The following is a 19,373-nucleotide window of genomic DNA, read 5'->3' as shown; positions in this document are numbered from 1 at the left end:
GAACCAGTGGACGTAGTGTATTTAGACTTCCAAAAGGCATTTGACAAGGTGCCACACAAAAGATTATTGCTTAAGATAAAAAATCACGGGATTGGGGGTAATATTCTGGCATGGATAGAGGATTGGCTATCTAACAGAAGGCAGAGAGTTGGGATAAATGGTTCATTCTCAGACTGGCAATCAGTAACTAGTGGTGTTCCGCAGGGGTCGGTGCTGGGTCCCCAACTCTTTACAATCTATATTAACGATTTGGAGGAGGGGACCGAGTGTAACATATCAAAGTTTGCAGATGATACTAAGATGGGAGGGAAAGTAGTGAGTGAGGAGGACATAAAAAACCTGCAAGGGGACATCGACAGGCTAAGTAAGTGGGCAGAGATTTGGCAGATGGAATACAATACTGGAAAGTGTGAGGTTATGCACTTTGGCAGGAAAAATCGTAGAGCAAGTTATTATCTTAATGGCAAGAAACTGGAAAGTACTGAAGTACAAAGGGATCTGGGGGCCCTGGTGCACGAAACTCAAAAGGTTAGTATGCAGGTGCAGCAAGTGATTAAGAAGGCCAATGGAATGTTGGCTTTCATTGCTAGGGGGATAGAATATAAAAATAGGGAGGTATTGCTTCAGTTGTACAAGGTATTGATGAGGCCGCACCTGGAATACTGCGTACAGTTTTGGTGTCCATACTTAAGAAAGGACATACTTGCTCTTGAGTCAGTACAAAGAAGGTTCACTTGGTTAATCCCGGGGATGAGGGGATGGACATATGAGGAGAGGTTGAGTAGATTGGGACTCTACTCATTGGAGTTCAGAAGAATGAGAGGCGATCTTATTGAAACATATAAGATTGTGAAGGGGTCGGATCGGGTGGATGCGGGGAAGATGTTCCCGATGATGGGTGAAACTAGAACTAGGGGGCATAGTCTTAGAATAAGGGGCTGCTCTTTCAAAACTGAGATGAGGAGGAACTACTTCACTCAGAGGGTGGTAGGTCCATGGAATATGCTGCCCCAAAAAGCTGTAGAAGCTACATCATTACATAAATTTAAAACAGAAATAGACAGTTTCCTAGAAGTAAAGGGAATAAAGGGTTACGGGGAGTGGGCAGGAATTTGGACATGAGTCTAGGTTCGGATCGGTCATGTCCCTGTGGGTAGCGGAGCGGGCCCAGGGGCCGTGTAGCCTGATCCTGCTCCTATTTCGTGTGTCTAATTCTGTTAGATTCAGGAGATGGTTCTGTGATAGTGGATTGGCGGTTAGGATCAGATCAGCCATGATCTTATTGAATGGCGGAGCAGGCTCGAGGGGCAGATTGGCCTACTCCTGCTCCTATTTCTTATGTTCTTATGTTCTTATTAAATATTATAATGAGGCTGGAAGCCTCAGATTTAACCTGCTGTGCAGGTTTAGCTGTGGCCGGCCAGGGTTCCCGGGCCTCCGGATTCCCGGCAGCTGCAACGAGGTGAGGACAGCTTTGGGGAGCAATCCTAGTGGGAGTGGCAGGAATGCTTCCTCCCGGCCTCCCAAGCTCCCCCACCATCAGCCCCCTCCCCCACCCATACAAACCCAATCCCCCGGGTTGGGGTTCAGACTACCCTCCCAGGTTCAGACCCCCCCCGATTGAGGATCAGACCCCCCTCCACTCCCCGGGATTGCCCCCGCTGTCGGGGCTCACACCCACCTGGTCCTGTGGCCGCTTGTCCAGCATCCCCTCAACCTGTTAATTAAGCTGACTTCCGGGCGGGAAACTGGTCCGTGACATCACACACGTTTTGGAATGAAAACTCCAGCTGGTGTGCAACCATAGGCAGTGAATCGGGCAGGTCAGTGCTCAGTATCCTGGCAGCAGTCATGATGCCTTCGTTCAGCGGCAGTCCGCTGTGCCATCTGTATTTGAGCCACCACGGCAAATCAAAGGGTGGCTATTGGGCAACAAGGGCTATCCGCTGACGACATGGCTCATGACTCCAGTGCACAACCAACACACACTTGAGCAGCATGCATACAATGAAAGCCATGCTGCCACACAAAATGTGATAGAGTAACCATTGGCGTGCTGAAACAACGCTTCCGCTGCCTTGACCGCTCTGGAGGAGCCCTGCAGTACTCGGCAGAGTGGGTGTCGAGATTCGTGGTGGACTGCTGCATGCTGCACAACCTCGCCATCATGAGGGGACAGCCCTTGCCACCAGCTTTATGGCAAACAGATGAGGAGCAGGAGCATGAGGAGGAGGAAGAGGAAGGAAGGAGACAACCTAGACAGCCCCTTTCTGCCCAGGCTGTCAGTGAAGAGCTAATTCACAAACAATCCCACACCTTAATTTCCCTCTGTCACTGACCATCACAATGTCTGTTTGGCCACAATGCTAAATTAAAAGTCACCACAAAATAAGTATTCCAAACGAAATTTATAAATTAAGTCATGCCATATTGCATAAAAACGTAAACTAATCACCCTTAGTGCCGGCCTTCTGTGTGGCTTTGCCTGTCCTAGTGCTCCTACGCAGTGCTACCCCAGAGGCTGCAGCATGGCTGGTGGAAGGCTGCCGACTTTCTGTGGCTGATACTGCAGATGGCCTTGGAGGACAACCTCGAGCAGCTCTAGAAGGCCCAGCTGCTCACTGCACCATCTTGGCATGGGTGGCAGCAGTCACGGCTGGCTGGCTGGCAGGCAACAGCAAGGGCACCGGCAGAGTGGCAGTGGTGGGAGGACAAATGCTTTCACCCTGTGAGAGGACAAGCATGTTCATGCTGCATGCCGCCACTGTCATTCCCTCAGGGCAGCACCTCAGCAATCCTAGTAATCTTTAGGAGGACCGATTGCTGGACTGCTGTAATACCCCGCAAGCCCCTTTGCACACTGTAATCCACAATCATGGTGGCAGCAAGCTGACCTTGTATGGCAGCAGTCTGAGCTTTGACTGCAGCACTCAGACATTGGATGGCTGCTGTTTGTGCTACAATGGTGTGACATCAGACATCAGACGCTGCATCAAGCTTCGGTCCACAAGTGTGCGAATGGAGTTGGCCAGCACTTCCATGCTGGAAAGGATGGGCTCCAAGCTCTGCGCAAAGCCCTGTGCCACGTTGGTGCTGGACTCCGCCATGCTCCTTGACATTGACCGCAGGCTTTCTAGCAGACTTTCCAATGCAGCGAGGATTTCATTGTGCATACCCACCAGCCTTCTTCTGTAGGCTGCCCCATCATAATCCTCATCTGAGTCCTCTGCAGCAGAACCCGTGTGCCACCTTGCCATCTGGTGAACTGGCACCTGCGCTATCCTTTCCCCCATCTCACCACTGCAGATCCCGCCTCTAATCTATCCTCTAAGATACGCGCAGTGTCAGTATCTGAGCTGGTGGCTGCGAGTGTGAAATCAAGTTACGGTGCTGTGTCTTCATCATCACTCTCTTGTTGGTGTTCCTCCACTGCCTGGCTAGGTTGCACCTCTTGTGTATCTGAAAGGAAAAAGGCACATGGGTAAGGTCGTGGTGAGAGGAGGGGGTGGAGTAAGGGCTGCATGCTTACACCATCTGCAACTTGAAGAGATTGTGGGATGAGGAGGATGTGGGATGTGAGGAGGATTAGGTATGAGGATACCGCCATCTTTGATGGTTTCAGTCTCACCAGTGGCCACGGCCTCAACAATAGCTGTTCCGTCTCCTCCATGGGGGGTTATGACATGCAGGTGCGCCTGTCCCCCTCCAGTTAGCTCCTACTGTCTACGGTTGTGCTCCACCTTGTCCTGCAAGAGAGAGGGAAGTGTGTCAGTGATGTCGTGCAATCTGTTTGCGTGATGTGGCTGTCATGGTTGAATAGCTGGCAGTGTGTGCATTCTGTGAGATCTGGGTGTGAGGCTTGCAGCAGTGGTAAGTGCGTGAGGGTGAGGTGAAGCTATGAATGTTAGATATGAGTCCTGATTGATAGAGATTGTTGGTAGGTAAGTGATGGGGGTGTGGTGAATTGGGCAGTGGCTGAGGCTAGTGGTGCAGTTGGTGGGATATGGCATTTGAAGATGCATTTACTGACTTTGACCAGTCATGTGAGGTCATTGAATTTCTTGTGGCATGGCATCCAGGTCCTCGGGGCTTGACTCCTGGCATTGATCTCCACACCTATCTGGTCCCACTACCTTTTGACCTTGTGTCTGGAGAGCTTTCTGTCCCCCTGTGGATAGAGGACCTCTCTCCCCTCCTGTCCACCTCCTCCACCAAGACCTCCAGTCTAATGTCCTTTAGGGAAGGAAATCTGCCGTCCTTACCTGGTCTGGCCTATATGTGACTCCAGACCCACAGCAATGTGGTTGACTCTTAACTGCCCTCTGAAATGGCCTAGCAAGCCACTCAGTTGTACCAAAACTGCTACGACAAATTCAGCACTGTGGGAGCACCGTCACTATAAGGACTGCACTGGTTCAAGGCGGTGGCTCACCACCACCTTCTCAACGGCAATTAGGGATGGGCAATAAATGCCGGCCTTGCTAGTGACAGCCAAATCCCGTGAAAGAATAAATTTTTTAAAAGTGCCGTGTCCGAAAACGTTGAAGCCTGCTCTCTCCCATGTTGTGCCATTCCTTACTGTTTCCTAAGACTGATTCACTTCCTGCACGACTCCCAGCACCTGCTGCAGCTACAGTGCACCACCACTTTAAGAGGTGCAGGCTAGCTTTAAGCAGTGCAGGCTAGCTTTAAGTGGCCCAAGGAAGTTACGATTTTAGGCTCCCTGCTGATGCGGTTAGCGCTGGCTACACACAGAAATCATTATAATGTGCAGGCGGCATGAAGTTGGCAGGCTGCCTGCATTTCAATCAACCGGTGTAGGTTAATTGCGCATCGCAATCCCTGCGCCCGTTTTTGGGGGCTATCCAATTTAGCCCCCATTGTGTTACCAACTGCCACTTTGAAACAATACTTTTCAAAATGTTTTGTATTTATTTATTATTTTAGACTTGTTTTAAACTGAAGTCTGGAAATTTCTCAACTTGTCTGTTTTTTTAATTGCAGCCGAATACATCAACTGTCCCAAGACTCTCGTCTACAGCTACGCTATGACAAACTGCCATCGTACTTGCCAGTCCTTGGGAGCACCAGATAAAACCTGTGAGGTTGACTTTGTGCCAGTGGATGGATGTGGTTGTGCTGATGGAACCTACATGGATGACACTGGTAAATGTGTACCACCCTCCGGTTGCTCATGCTATTATAGGGGGTCGGCAGTGCCAGCAGGAGAGGTCATTCATGAGGAAGATGCCATGTGGTGAGCTTGAAAAGCTAATTAATGATTTCATTGAGCAGTAGAAGTATCTGAATTCAGTGATTGATGATATTTTGTTATTTTATTGTAGTACCTGCAATCAAGGGAAACTAGAGTGTATTGGAAACAATTCAAAACCTCAAGGTAACATTTTGAGAAAAAAGTAATTATTCAGACAAAAAATGTTTCTTATGTGTATCTAAATCCATTTTTGGTTTTGTTTTCCAGCCTGTGTTGCTCCCATGGTATACTTTGACTGTAATAAAGCTTCAGCTGACAGTACTGGTACAGAATGTCAGAAGAGCTGCCAAATCCTTGACATGGAGTGTGTAAGTACTAGTATATTGATGAGTGGTATTGTCTGTGCTAATATTTCAGGGGCCAGATACACTTGTGTGATTCTTAGATACTATTCTTCTTTCTTGACTTGTGATTTGTGTGCTCAGAGGTACTTTTTTTTTTGCCCTTTCAGTTTCTCTGTAAAAAGTAGCACGTGAAGCAAGGGCACTGCAGTATCTCATTGATTTTAGCAGCACACAATTACTCTGAACCTTTCATTATGTGTTCTTGAAAAGCCCTATGTTAGTCCATGGAAGAGCATAAACCTCAATGTTAGAATTCATTGATAAGTAACACTATGGATTTTTCACAGAATGCATTTTTCTGCTGCCTCTGAAACTCTGCAAAGCTGTGGAAACCTGACATTTGCACAAACTCACCTAAAATCTATGTAAAACACTTCTATGTTTTTTTTTATTCATTGATGGGATGTGGGCGTCGCTGGCTGGCTAGGCCTACATTTAGTGCCCATCCCTAATTGCCCTTGAGAAAATGGTGGTGAGCCACCTTCTTGAACCGCTGCAGTCCATATTGTGTAGGTACACCCACAATGCTGTTAGGAAGGGAGTTCCAGGATTTTAGCCCAGCGACAGTGAAGGAACGGCGATACAGGTCCAAGTCAGGATGGTGTGTGGCTTGGAGGGGAACTTGTAGGTGGTGATGTTCCCATGCGTCTGCTGCCCTTGTCCTTCTAAGTGGTAGAGGTCGCGGGTTTGGAAGGTGCTGTTGAAGGAGCTTTGGCGAGTTGCTGCAGTGCATCTTGTAGATGGTACACACTGCAGCCACAGTGCACCAGTGGTGGAGGGAGTGAATGTTGAAGGTGGATGGAGTGCCAATCAAGCGGGCTGCTTTATCCTGAATGGTGTCGAGCTTCTTGAGTGTTGTTGGAGCTGCACTCATCCAGGCAAGTGGAGAGTATTCCATCACACTCTTGACTTGTGCCTTGTAGATGGTGGAAAGGCCATTGAATGTCAAGGGGAGATGGTTAGAGTCTCGCTTGTTGGAGATGGTCATTGCCTGACACTTGTGTGGTGCGAATGTTACTTGCCACTTGTCAGCCCAAGTCTGAATGTTGTCCATGTGTAAATCATCAGGTCCCTGAACATCAGCAGGTTCAAGGATCCAGCAGAAAAATTGTACTCCATGAAAAACATACAGCTGGATTGACAAGTAAAGTTGCTTTGACCTGTGAAAGTGTAGTTCTGCTGGTAGCTATAACATGCAATGTATCAGTATCTGCAATCTGCATCAGATTTCCTTAACTTTTATTTAGGAATTGGATATTTTGAAAAAAATTAGTATAAGAAGAATATGATGGGGACATATTTTCTGACTGACACTTTGGGCGTGATATTTGGCTGCTTTGCACCTGCCGTTAGCACCTCCATGGGGCGTCAACCGGGAGCACATGGATTTTCGCCCGGGCGCGGCGGTATTAATGCCACGCTCCTGTAGGTACCGCCCCGCTTGGCCGCACCTGGCAATGATGATGTCATTCCCATGTGCAGCGCAGTGCCCTGAATGCAAAATCTGGCCGCGCCCCCTCACTTATTGCCCGGCGCTAAGAACCACAGCATCAGCTGTCGAGTTGCAGTCGGGAGTTGGCTCCGCGCGCTATTTAAAGGCACCATTTTGGGGAAACTTTTTTGTCAGTCATAACTCTGCTGAGACATTGTCAGAGAAGCTGCTGAACATATCCAATTCCACATCGCTGACTCGAGTAGCCCTCTCCCTCTCCCTTGCAGCAGCCATGGCACAAAGCTGTCTCAGTAGCTGAGAGGTCGCACTCAAGTGCAGCAATGCTGATAATGAGCAGCTGCAGCTTGAAATGACCTCCCCTTTACAAGCTGGAATTAACTAGAGTCAAGGCTTGAAGGCTGATTGCTGAACGCAAGTCAGCTGAAATTGGGTAGCGCTCTGGCAACAGCGCCCCTGCAGCGCTCCACGCAGACCATAAGCGCCCCTGCAGCACTCCACGCAGACCATCAGCACCCCTGCAGCGCTCCACTCAGACCATTAGCGCCCCTGCAGCGCTCCACTCAGACCATTAGCGCCCCTGCAGCGCTCCACGCAGACCATAAGCGCCCCTGCAGCGCTCCACTCAGACCATCAGCGCCCCTGCAGCGCTCCACTCAGACCATCAGCGCCCCTGCAGCGCTCCACTCAGACCATTAGCGCCCCTGCAGCGCTCCACTCAGACCATCAGCGCCCCTGCAGCGCTCCACTCAGACATTAGCGCCCCTGCAGTGCTCCACTCAGACCATTAGCGCCCCTGCAGCGCTCCACTCAGACATCAGCGCCCCTGCAGCGCTCCACTCAGACATTAGCGCCCCTGCAGCGCTCCACTCAGACATCAGCGCCCCTGCAGCGCTCCACTCAGACCATCAGCGCCCCTGCAGTGCTGCACTCAGACCATCAGCGCCCTGCAGCGCTCCACTCAGACATCAGCGCCCCTGCAGCGCTCCACTCAGACCATCAGCGCCCTGCAGCGCTCCACTCAGACCATCAGCGCCCTGCAGCGCTCCACTCAGACCATCAGCACCCCTGCAGCGCTCCACTCAGACACCAGCGCCCCTGCAGTGCTCCACTCAGACCATTAGTGCCCTGCAGCGCTCCACTCAGACATCAGCGCCCCTGCAGCGCTCCACTCAGACATCAGCGCCCCTGCAGCGCTCCACTCAGACCATTAGTGCCTCATTTACCACCCCGCTTCACTCCTGGGGCGCAAACACACAATTTTGCAACATTTTCAATGGATTTTGCCGGGTGCTAACTTTTCGAAAAGTTAAAAGGTGGCTCCCCAAATGAATTTCGCGCCCTTTATCTCTTTGTACTAAATCCCTCTGTGCATTTTTAAGGCAAGTGTTTAGAATTAAGTAGTTCTATGGGAGTCAGAAAATTTACTCCATGGTGCAGCAAAATAAATATGCTGGTACATCAGGGGCCACATTCTGAGATTTGAGGCAGAGTGTTGACCTGTCTCTTGCCTGTGCTAACACCTGACTCCAGACAGTGCAGAGAAAGCCATAACTTAGATCGGGTGTAACTGTTCCTGACCTGGAAGTGCTTGACGGACAGTGTGGAGAGAGCTTTACTCTGATTCTAATCCGTGCTAAACCTGATCTAAGGGTGCTCGATTATGAATTTCATGCACATAGTTCTATGTGCCAGGAATGGCAAAAATAAAATCACACTAAACAACATTTAGAAAATGCACGTCATATCATTAGAAATTATGGGGTTTAGAATGTAGGCTCATAAGGAAACCATTGGGAACATCTGTGATGAGATAGAATCATAGAGTCTTAGTGCACAGAAGGAGGCCATTCAACCCATCGTGCCTGTGCCGGCTCTTTGAAAGAGCAATTCAATTAGTCCGACTCCCTTGCTCTTTCCCCAGAGCCCTGCAAAATGTTCCTTTTCAAGTCTACATCCAATTCCCTTTCTAAAGTTTCTTTTAAATCTGCTTTCATCACCCTTTCAGGAAATGCATTGCAGCCCAGAAATACTCCAGCTGATGCCTAACCAGTGATTTGTAAAGATTAGCATCACTTCCTTTCTTTTGTACTCTGTGCCGCTATTTATAAAGCTAAGGTTCCCATATGGTTTTTAACAGCCTGAGCAACTTGACCTGCCATCTTCAAAGATTTGGCAACTTTCCCATCAGGTTCAGTACCATCATAATTAGGGTCATTCTGACAGTGCAGCGTTTCAGCATCTACTGTCTAGCTCTGCAGATGGACTTTTAATGAAAGGACCAAACACAATTCATCAAGTGCAGACATTGAATTTTAAATTCCATTTAAAAACACTTTCTCTGCAGTATGCCACAGGTTGTGTCTCTGGGTGTGTGTGTCCTGAAGGTTTAGTCTCTCACGAAAACGGTGGCTGTATTCCCATAAATCAGTGCCCGTGTGCACACAATGGCGTCCAGTACCAATCTGGGGACATTGTACAAGTGGACTGCAACTCATGGTACGTAGCAAACATTCACTCTTGTTTTTCTGTTGAGATGAACTGCAAGATGTAACTGTGGAACCTCAATGCTAATCTATTCTGGTTAATGTACATCTTATTTGATTTTCTCAGTAAATGCAACAACAGATTGTGGAACTGCACAAAACAACAATGTCATGGGACATGTATGATCTACGGAGATGGGAATTACATCACTTTTGATGGGAAACGCTACAATTTTAATGGAGACTGTGAATATATTGTTACACAGGTATTGTTAGACAAATATGCCTTTTTCATTATTATTAGTAATTATTACCTTATTCTAATTAAAACAAAAATAATGACAATATACAATAACATTTGAAGCTTAAATCAGTAACAATAATGAACTGTGTAATGATGCTAAATCAATAATTCAACTGTGTAATGATGCTAAATCAATCAGTTTATGGTTAGTTTTATGCTTCAAATTCAACATTTTTAGGCCTGAATAAGTTTCTTTTGTGACATATCTATAGACTTAAAATGATGTACTGTGTGGAGCTGTTAGTCTTTAATAATGTCCTTATTCATGATTGTTTCAGGATTATTGTGGAAATAACCCTTCCAATGGCACCTTCAGAGTAATCACTGAAAACATCCCTTGTGGGACCACTGGAACAGCGTGTTCCAAATCAATCAAAATCTTCTTGGGGGTAAGTGAACACAGGATAACATACAATCAGTGTCACTGGCCTAGAAATTTCCTACCTTATCGCCATGAGTTAGCGCCGCAATCCTGGCAAAAATGGCGACCGCCACTCTAATGCCCTTCTTTGGTGCGGGACTCAGCGGCCGGCATTTTGGTGAGGGCCTTAACGCTGCCGATTGCAGCACTGGCCCTGGAGATGCAAATATCGAGAGCATGACGTACTTAATGTCACACTCTGCGAACTTGGACCTTAGCACTGAGTTTAGAGCTGGGTCCCAAGCTCGCTCTGAAAAGCGAGCGTGCAGCAGACTGACGGAGACGCTGTCAGCACTTCTTAAAGGGACACACACATCTTTCAGGTAAGTCTGCATTTAAGTTTTTGGACTGTGTTTTTTATTTTATTGAAGTAGTGGCTTGATGCAATACATGTTAAAAGTCTTTTAAGTGTGCAGGGAGTGCTGCTGAATGCTTGCAAGGCCTCGGATGGTAAAGGAAGGCCTCTGAGAAGACAGAAAATGCTGGAAATACTCACAGGTCAGGCAGCATCCATGGAGAGAGAAACAGAATTCACGTCGCAAGTTAAGATGCTGCCTAACCTGCTGAGTATTTCTAGCATTTTATGCTTTTATTTCAGATTTCCAGCATCTGCTTGTAGAGGGAAGAGGAAGATGCAGAAGAGGAAGAAGCAGAAGAGGAGGAAGCAGAAGGAAGGATGCAACCCAGGCAGCCCCTTTCTGGTTGGGACATCTGGGATGGAATTATCCGCCTGCGGTACCATTGACCACAACCCCAGTTCCCCTTTCAACATTTGTCACACACCTCTGTTACTGACCATCACAGAATCCTCTTAGCCACAATGCTGAAATAAAAGCCACCACAAAGCAAACTTTCCAGTTCAGCTTTATACACCTATCCATCCAATATAACATCAAGAAATAAACTCGTCACCCTTATGCATTCCCTTAGTGACTGTCTTGTGTGTGCCTTTGCCTATCCTACTGATGTCACACAGTGCTACCCCAATGACCGCAGCATGGCTGGTGGAAGGCTGCTACATTCAGTGGGGGACACTGCAAATGGCCTTGCTGGTTGAGAGCTGGTGGCTGGGAGTGTCAAATCAAGTGACGGTGCTTATTCTTGTTCATCTTCACTCTCCTCTCCCTCTTCTTGGGCAACCACTGGCTGGGCAGGCTGCATTTCTTGGGTGTGTGAAATGAGGAAGGCACAAGAGTGGAGTTGTGGTGATGGGAGGATGGGAATGCAAGAAGCGCATGCAAGAAGGAGGATAGCGTATGAGGATGCCAGTATCTTGTATCCTTTCAGCCCCACTGCTAGCCAAGGGCTTAGCCATGCCCCTGCCAAGAATGGCCAGCACCGTCTCTTCCAAGGGAGTGAGGTGAAGCTAGGAATGGGAGGTGTGCCTCATGTTTGGTACAAATTGTTGGTACGTGAGTGATTGGGGGAGGGGGGAGTCGTGCATTGAGAAGTGTGTGAGGCTAGTGATGCAGTTGATAGGAGATAGCTTTTGAAGACCACTGGTCTGAGGTCATGAAGTTTCTTTGGGCACTGGAGCCACTTGGTGGGGAGACACTGGTGGCAGTGACGGCCTCGGTGATCTGGTGCCACATCCTTCTTTCTGGAGAGTCTCCTGGCCCCTGTGGGTAGAGGACCTCTCTTGTAGTGTTGACCCCCTGAACAAAGCTGGAGTGCTGCATGCAAGACCCTGGGTGCCCCTTCCCTGGATTGCTGAGCCATTTGGGTTAGTGCTGAAGCACTTTTAGCATTTTGTTTAGGTGCGGAAAGAAATTCAGCTTTAAGAGCTGAAGACTCCCATTTGGGAATTCTTTTTAACGTTATTTTTTTTGAGCTCTAAGGGCTAAAAACTGCCTATTTTTACATGATTTTTATTTTTTTCATTTCAGAAGACAGTTCCCCTTTAAGGGACTGAACTGCTTTCTGAAATGGCAGCCTTGCTTTAAGAGAAGGCTGTTCTTGCTGCATTAACACTGTGGCCACGCTACATTGAGGCCTCCTATCGGCATTGCATGGTAAGTTTAGCGCTGGGCTAATGTTAATTAGCCACCAGCTCCAATTTACCGATCCTGCCAGCGCCATCGTTTTTGGCAGCTGTTAACACCAGCAGGTTCTAGGCCACTGTCTCTTTGTTCTATGCACCTGAAACGACCCAGCTAAGAGTATGTCAGGAGCTAGGAGCTAAATTAACAAACAGGACCTCAAGCATTATAATCTCTGGATTATTACCCAAGCCACATGCAAATTGGCGTAAGGATAAGCAGATTAGTGAGGTGAACACGTGGCTGAAGGAATGATGTGGGAAAGTGGGGTTCCATTTCATGGGACAGTGGCACCTGTACTGGAACAGGAAGGAATTGTACTGTTGGGAAGGGCTCCAACTGAACCGGTCTAGGACCAGGGTCTTAGCACAAAGAACGAATAGGGCGGTCACAAGGACTTTAAACTAGTGAATGGCGGGGGCAGGGCTCAGGTGGAAAAGGTAATATAAATAGTAATTCTAAAACAACGAAAGGGAAGAGAGTAGAGTAATAGTCAGGAATTGTGCTTTAGGCACTACAGGTAAAGGGAAAACTAAAAGATGTAAAGTAATTAAATCAGGAGAGAGAAATAAGAAACTTGTGAAAAAACCTGCATTACAGCAGAAGCACAGGCTAGGGTGTGTGGCCCAAGTAAGCGTTCTTTATACAAACGCACGTAGTATAATGAACAATTGAGTGAATTGGAGGCGCAAATTCAACTTAGAGGGTGTCACATGGTAGCTATTACTGAGACATGGCTGCAAGACAGCCATGACTGAGAATTGAATATACCAGGTTAGAAAGTCTACAGGAAGAATAGGTCAGATTCAATTTCTTCAGTATGTTCAGGATAGCTTTCTGCAACAATATGTCCTAGAACCAACAAGGGGACAGGCCATATTAGATAATAATGAGCCAGATTTAGTTAACAGCCGAATGAAGTGTGAACATTTATCTAATAGCGATCATAATATGATCGAGTTCAACATTATGTTTGAAAGGGAGAAACGCAAAACAGTTACTAAGATTCTAGATTTAGGTAAGGCTGACTTTTAACGGGATGAGACAGAGACTCTTCACAGCAAACTGGGTAAATCGACAGACGATCAGTGGGAGGTGTTGAAAAAACAATTAAACGTAATACAGAAACAGTTTATACCCCGAAGAGGCAAGAGCTCTACTCGCCAAAAAAACAGCCAAAAGAGGAAAGGGACAACATAAAACTAAAAGAAAAAGCATACAAAAATGCAAAAACTAGCACAGATCCTGGCAACTGGGAGAGATACAAAGAATGACAAAAGTTGACAAAATAGTTAGTAAGAGACACTAAAAGGGAGTATTAAAAGAAACTTGCAGGGGATATCAAAATCATGACAAAAAAAATTCCAATTATATTAGGAAAAAGAGGGTGATCAGGAGTAATGTGGTGCCCTTGAACCCTTGAATACTGATAATGATGATATTGTAAATGAAAATAAGGAAATGGCGGACATGTTGAATAATTACTTTGCATCAGTATTTACAAGGAAACTAATATTGAATCAGGGATGGGAACTCACCTTAATTAACGTAAGCAAAATTACAGTAATGAAGAAAATAATGGCACTAAAGAGTGACAAATCCCCAGGACCAGATGGTTTCCATCCCAGGGATTTAATGGAAGTAGGTGAGAACATTGCAGATGCCCTAACTATAATCTTCCAAAGTTCTCTCGATTCAGGAACTGTTCCTTTAGATTGGAAAATTGCACACGTCACTCCGCTATTTAAGAAAGGTGAGGGAGGGAAACCAGGGAATTATAGACCATTTAGCCTAACATCTGTTGTCGGGAAATTATTAAAGTCTACAATTAAGGATAGAGTGACTGAACATGTTGAAAATTTTCTGCTGCTCAGAGAGAGCCAGCATGGATTTATAAAGGGTAGGTCATGCCTAATGAAGCCGATTGAATTTTTTGAAGAGGTGACTAAAGTAATGGACAGGGGAATGTATATGGATGTTATTTATATGGACTTCCAGAAGGCATTTGATAAAGTCCCTCATAAGAGACTGTTAGCTAAAGTTGAAGCTTATGGATTTGATAGCAAATTATTGACCTGGTTAGGAAGTTGGCTGAGTGGCAGGGATAATGGGCAGAAACTCTAATTTACAGGACGTGACTTGTGGTGTCCCACAGGGATCTGTGTTGGGGCTTCTACTATTCACTATTTATTAATGACTTAGATGATGGGATAGAGAGCCACATATCCCAGTTTGCTGATGACCCAAAGATAGGCAGCATGGAAACATAACATTACAAAGAGATATTAATAGATTAAATGAATGGACAAAACTGTGGCAAATGGATTTCAATGTAGGCAAGTGTGAGGTCACCCACTTTGGACCTAAAAAGGATAGATCAGAGTACTTTCTAAATGGTGAAAAGCTAGAAATAGTGGTGGTCCAAAGAGACTTAGGGGTTCTTGTACATTGATCATTAAAATGTTATGGACAATATAATCAAAAAGGCTAATGGAATGCTGGGCTTTATGTCTAGAGGACTAGAATACAAGGGGGTAGAAGTTATGCTACAGCTATACAAAGCTCTAGTTAGACCATACCTGGAATTCTTTGTTCAGTTCTAGACACCACACCCTAGGAAGGATATATTGACCTTGAAGGGAAGTCAACGTAGATTTACCAGAATGATACCTGGACTCCAAGGGTTAAATTACGAGGCAAGATTACACAAACTAGGGTTGTATTGCCTGGAATTTAGAAAGTTAAGGGGTGATTTGATCAATGTTTTCAAGATATTAAGGGGAATGACTGAGAAGAAGGATGAATTAGAGTGAGTGAATTAGAGTCAAATCAGGTACAAAGAGAAATTATGAGGGAAAAAAAGATTGGATTAAGAGAGAGATAAAAAGAGACAGAAAGGAAAAGTAAGAACAAAAATGTAAAATGTAAAATTTGACATTTTAAAAATCTCTAAGAACAATTAACTAACTGAAGGAATGAGACTCCACAGTTTCAATTGTTCCATTTCTGGGCCAGAGAGGTTGATTGGCATTGCCAATTATCACATTGTTAAAAAGGTACTTACGCTATTCATTATCAGACTTAACTTTCTGTGGCAAGTGTAATGGGCAATTAATGTTCAAATCCAGAAAGTTCTTAAAAATTACGGGGAGACTAAGGGTGAGATGCCGTTTGTGCAAAGCAAACAGTGGAGCGGTGCAAATCGACCAGCAAATTCTGGAGATTCGCAACTCACAGCGCATCTCTTAATCCCTGAACTTGCTGGCCGATTCGCACATTACTAACGGCGTGCGTCGTTAGCATGCCGTTATTTTTCCAGCAAGATGCAGCCCAATAGATGGGGAACAATTCCTGGTGCAATTTATATGTGGCTATTTTATATGTTATCTGTCTAATATGATTATTTAAAACCTTCCAGAACTCTGAAATAAAACTCTCAGATGGAAAGTATGAAGTGGTGAAGTTTGGTAGCAGTATACACATACCTTATGAAGTACGTCATCTTGGCATTTACCTTGTAATTGAAGCTAAAAATGGACTGGTATTGATCTGGGACAAGAAAACAAGCTTGACTATTAAACTCAGTCACTCCTTTAAGGTAAGTGCTCATTCCTGAACATTGCCAATATTACCAAAGATGTTCTATACATTAACAGAAATGTAAAATCTTTTGAGCAAGACAGTCTTGCATTTACAACACCCCTTATCATGCCTCACAGAAACATCTCAAACCCCTTCACATACAATGAATTACTTTGAGGTGCAGTGACAGTTGATATGGTGGCAGATCTAACGTATGCAGCCACTGTGTGTTAGCATGTCGTTTCCAGTTACAATTTTCATTGCCTGAGCATGACTATCACAGACTTCCATCCAAGGAGTCACTTTGGGACTTTCTCCAAGCAGAGCTAAAAAACTCGACATAAAACGCTCCTGGAAACAATCTTAATCATGGTTGAATAGCAAGAATGTTGGAGCAGGCATCCTGCCTGACGGTTAGACAGCGAATGATAGGCACTTTGTAACAAATAAACAACTAAAATTAAAATTCAGATCTTTGGATGATTTAAGTTTTATATAATCACCACTACAGAGCATTCTTAATAATCAGTACTCAGTACAGAAATAATAAATGTTTGGCTTCTTATTTCATGAGAATTGAAGTGGTGAATAAGATTACATCTATCTTCTCTATATATAAAAGCGGTTGATCTGTCTGTCTGTCTGCCCTTCTGTCTGTCCGGCTAAACACTCTCAAGTTATAGCGTGTACCTACACGTGCATTACATCAAAAGAAAGCTTACGATTTCAGAACGGTCATAAGCATATTTACATTTCGGCGAGACAAAAATTGCGCCCGCGGTATCCAAAAAACGTTCAGAATTCCGCTCATTATCCGCTCATTATTCAAAATTCCGCTCATTATCCGCTCATTAGCATCGAGTGACGTCGAGCTCGACCAATCGTACAGTCGAGCGACCCGACAGTCGACCAATCGCTGCGTCGCGGGGGTGGGTTCGTCGCACGTGCGGGCGGGCCCTCCTAGAGTCAAGTGACAAGACGATTGACCAATCCTACGCTTCAGTGACATGACGGTTGACCAATCGGTGCGTGTGTGGGCGGGCTTTATCCTTCTGAACCGAGGTGCGTGGCCGCCATCTTGATTCCAAACTGTTCATTTCTTTTTCCCACTTTCTGCGTGTTTCTTTTCAAATCTACATTTCCAGCAAAAAAAAATTGCTTTTATTAAATTGTTTTTAAAAAAGTTAATTCATTTGTAAATATTTTCTCTATCCTGATTCTTTTTCCTACCTTTCCCCATTTTTGTAAGGCCTCAAAGCCTGGGCCTCTCCTGCCCAGCCACGCCCGAGCTAGGTAATTGTCCCATGGCTTGTGGTAAGCTCCTCCCCCCCCAGTCTCCCCCGTCACGTTACCCGGGGCAACGGCGTCGGCCACGAGGGACACGGGACAGGCACAGGGTGCGCGCGCAGCAGGCGACACACAGAAGTCCGAGGCACAGAGCGCGGGAAGCCAGCAGGTGAGATGCGGCGACTCTCTCTCTTCCCCGCTCGGCGGTCTTGAAGCCGGCTCGGGCGGGGGGCGGGTCTCTCGGGAGAGCGGAGCTCTGGAGTGTGGGGCGGGGCGGCCGGGGCTCGGGAGGGCGGGGAATGGTTACCCCGGCAACCGGGCCTGGCCGTCTCTCACAGCCTCAAGCCGGCTCACGCCTGTTCCCGGGGCTTGGCCCCATTTGCGCCTGCGGGCCACTCGCCCTCTCTCTCTCCTTCCCTCTGTGTCTGTGTCTCTCTCTCCTCCCCCCTCTCCCCCCCTCCCCACCTTCTCTCCCCCACCTTCTCTCCCCCCTCCCCCGCTTCTCTCCCCCTCACCCCCTTCTCTCCCCCCTTCTGTCCCCCCCTTCTCTCCCCTCTCCCCCCTTCTCTACCCCCCTTCTCTCCCCCCCACTCCCCCTTCTCTCCCTCCCCCTCCCCCCTCCTCCCCCTCCCCCCCTCCCAGTCGCTCTCTCTCTTACCCCCAGTCGCTCTCTCTCTTCCCGCCAGTCGCTCTCTCTCTTCCCCCAGTCGCTCTCTCTCTTCCCCCCAGTCACCCTCTCTCTTCCCCCCAGTCGCCCTCTCTCTTCCCCCCAGTCGCTCTCTCTCTTCCCCCCAGTCGCTCTCTCTCTTCCCTCCCAGTCACTCTCTCTCTTCCCGCCAGTCGCTCTCTCTCTTCCCCCCAGTCGCTCTCTCTCTTCCCCCCAGTCACCCTCTCTCTTCCCCCCAGTCGCCCTCTCTCTTCCCCCCAGTCGCTCTCTCTCTTCCCCCCAGTCGCTCTCTCTCTTCCCTCCCAGTCACTCTCTCTCTTCCCCCCAGTCGCTCTCTGTCTCTCTTCCAACAAAAACATGCCCTCAAAAAAGCCTCGGCACCGCCGGGCATTCCAGCTAGTATATATAAAACAGTATGTCTCTCTGTCTGTCTCTCTGTCTCTCTGCCTGTCTCTTTGTCTGTCTGTCTGGCTATACAATCAAAAGTTATAGAGCGTAGCTACACATATGTTATATCAAAAGAAAGCTTATTATTCGGGGACTCTCATAGGCGTATGTACTTTTTGGTCGGACAAAAATTGTGCCGACGGTATCCAAAAAACTTTCAAAATACTGCCCATTATCCGCTCATTAGCATCGAGTGACGTGAAGGTTGACCAATCGTACAGTCGAGCGACCCGACGGTCGACCAATTGCTGCGTCACGGGGGCGGGTTCATTGCGTGTGTGGGCAGGCCATCCTAGAGTCAAGTGACGTGACGATTGACCAATCCTACAGTTCAGTGACCTGACGGTTGACCAATCGGTGCATGTGTAGGCGGGCCTAATGCTTCTGAGTTGAGGTGAGTGGCCGCCATCTTGATTCCAAACTCTTCATTTCTTTTTCCCACTTTCTGCGTGTTTCTTTTCAAATCTAGATTTCCAGCAAAAAAAAAAGTTGCTTTTAAAACACAAAGGCCTAGAAATTGAGTGCCCTTAGCGCCGATTTTGCGGCGCTAGAGGGCCTAGCGCTGCATTTGGCGCCGGCGCCGAAATTGCCTGGGGCCCTTACGCCACGGTAGACCGGTAGCGCTGCCCCCGGCACCGATGACGTCATCGGTCGTGCGCAGCGTCCCGGTTGCCATGCCGACGGGCCCCAGCGCCGAAATTCAGTTGCGGCCGCCCTCGCCCGTGACAGCCGCAACTAAGACTCTGGCAACAGAGTCTTACGAGTCTTTGCGCCGGCGCATTAAAGGCCCCGCGGCGGCCGGCCGCTTTCCCCCCGCCGGCCGCCTGGCCGCAGCTCCCCTCCCCGGACTTCCCCCCCCCCCCCCCCGGAACAGAAGCAAGCCCGGCACTTGTCCGAGGTGCCGGGCTCATTTTTTAAAAGATTTTCGCGGGCCGCGATCGGGTGCAGGCAGCTCCTCCTTAAGGGAAGGAGGAGGCCTGCACTTCCCGAGCCTGCCGCACCGCATCGGGTGCCGCAGCGCCGGAATTGCGGCGCGAAACGGCAGTTAGCGCCGATTTACCGCCGCAAAGA

At 47.5% G+C, this 19,373-nt stretch overlaps 1 protein-coding gene across 1 annotated transcript in view; it reads left to right on the top strand.

Annotated features, from left to right (window-relative positions):
* The window catches only part of LOC147106548 (mucin-2-like), a 72,720-nt gene that overhangs the window by 52,512 nt on the left and 835 nt on the right, over positions 1 to 19,373 (top strand). Inside the window, exons 18-24 of the mRNA XM_086008477.1 lie at positions 5,005 to 5,257; positions 5,346 to 5,398; positions 5,483 to 5,583; positions 9,417 to 9,568; positions 9,683 to 9,821; positions 10,138 to 10,248; positions 15,738 to 15,917. Coding sequence (XP_085864603.1) covers positions 5,005 to 5,257; positions 5,346 to 5,398; positions 5,483 to 5,583; positions 9,417 to 9,568; positions 9,683 to 9,821; positions 10,138 to 10,248; positions 15,738 to 15,917 — 989 coding nt within the window. The remainder of the gene's footprint in view (positions 1 to 5,004; positions 5,258 to 5,345; positions 5,399 to 5,482; positions 5,584 to 9,416; positions 9,569 to 9,682; positions 9,822 to 10,137; positions 10,249 to 15,737; positions 15,918 to 19,373) is intronic.

The sequence above is a fragment of the Somniosus microcephalus genome, chromosome 15 (genome assembly GCF_052327205.1).
Source record: "Somniosus microcephalus isolate GS21.2 chromosome 15, FLI_Smic_1.0, whole genome shotgun sequence".
In the NCBI taxonomy this organism is placed as follows: Eukaryota; Metazoa; Chordata; class Chondrichthyes; order Squaliformes; family Somniosidae; genus Somniosus; species Somniosus microcephalus.
The sequence above is the reverse complement of the archived record's forward strand: the minus strand, read 5'-3'. Positions and strand labels throughout refer to the sequence as shown.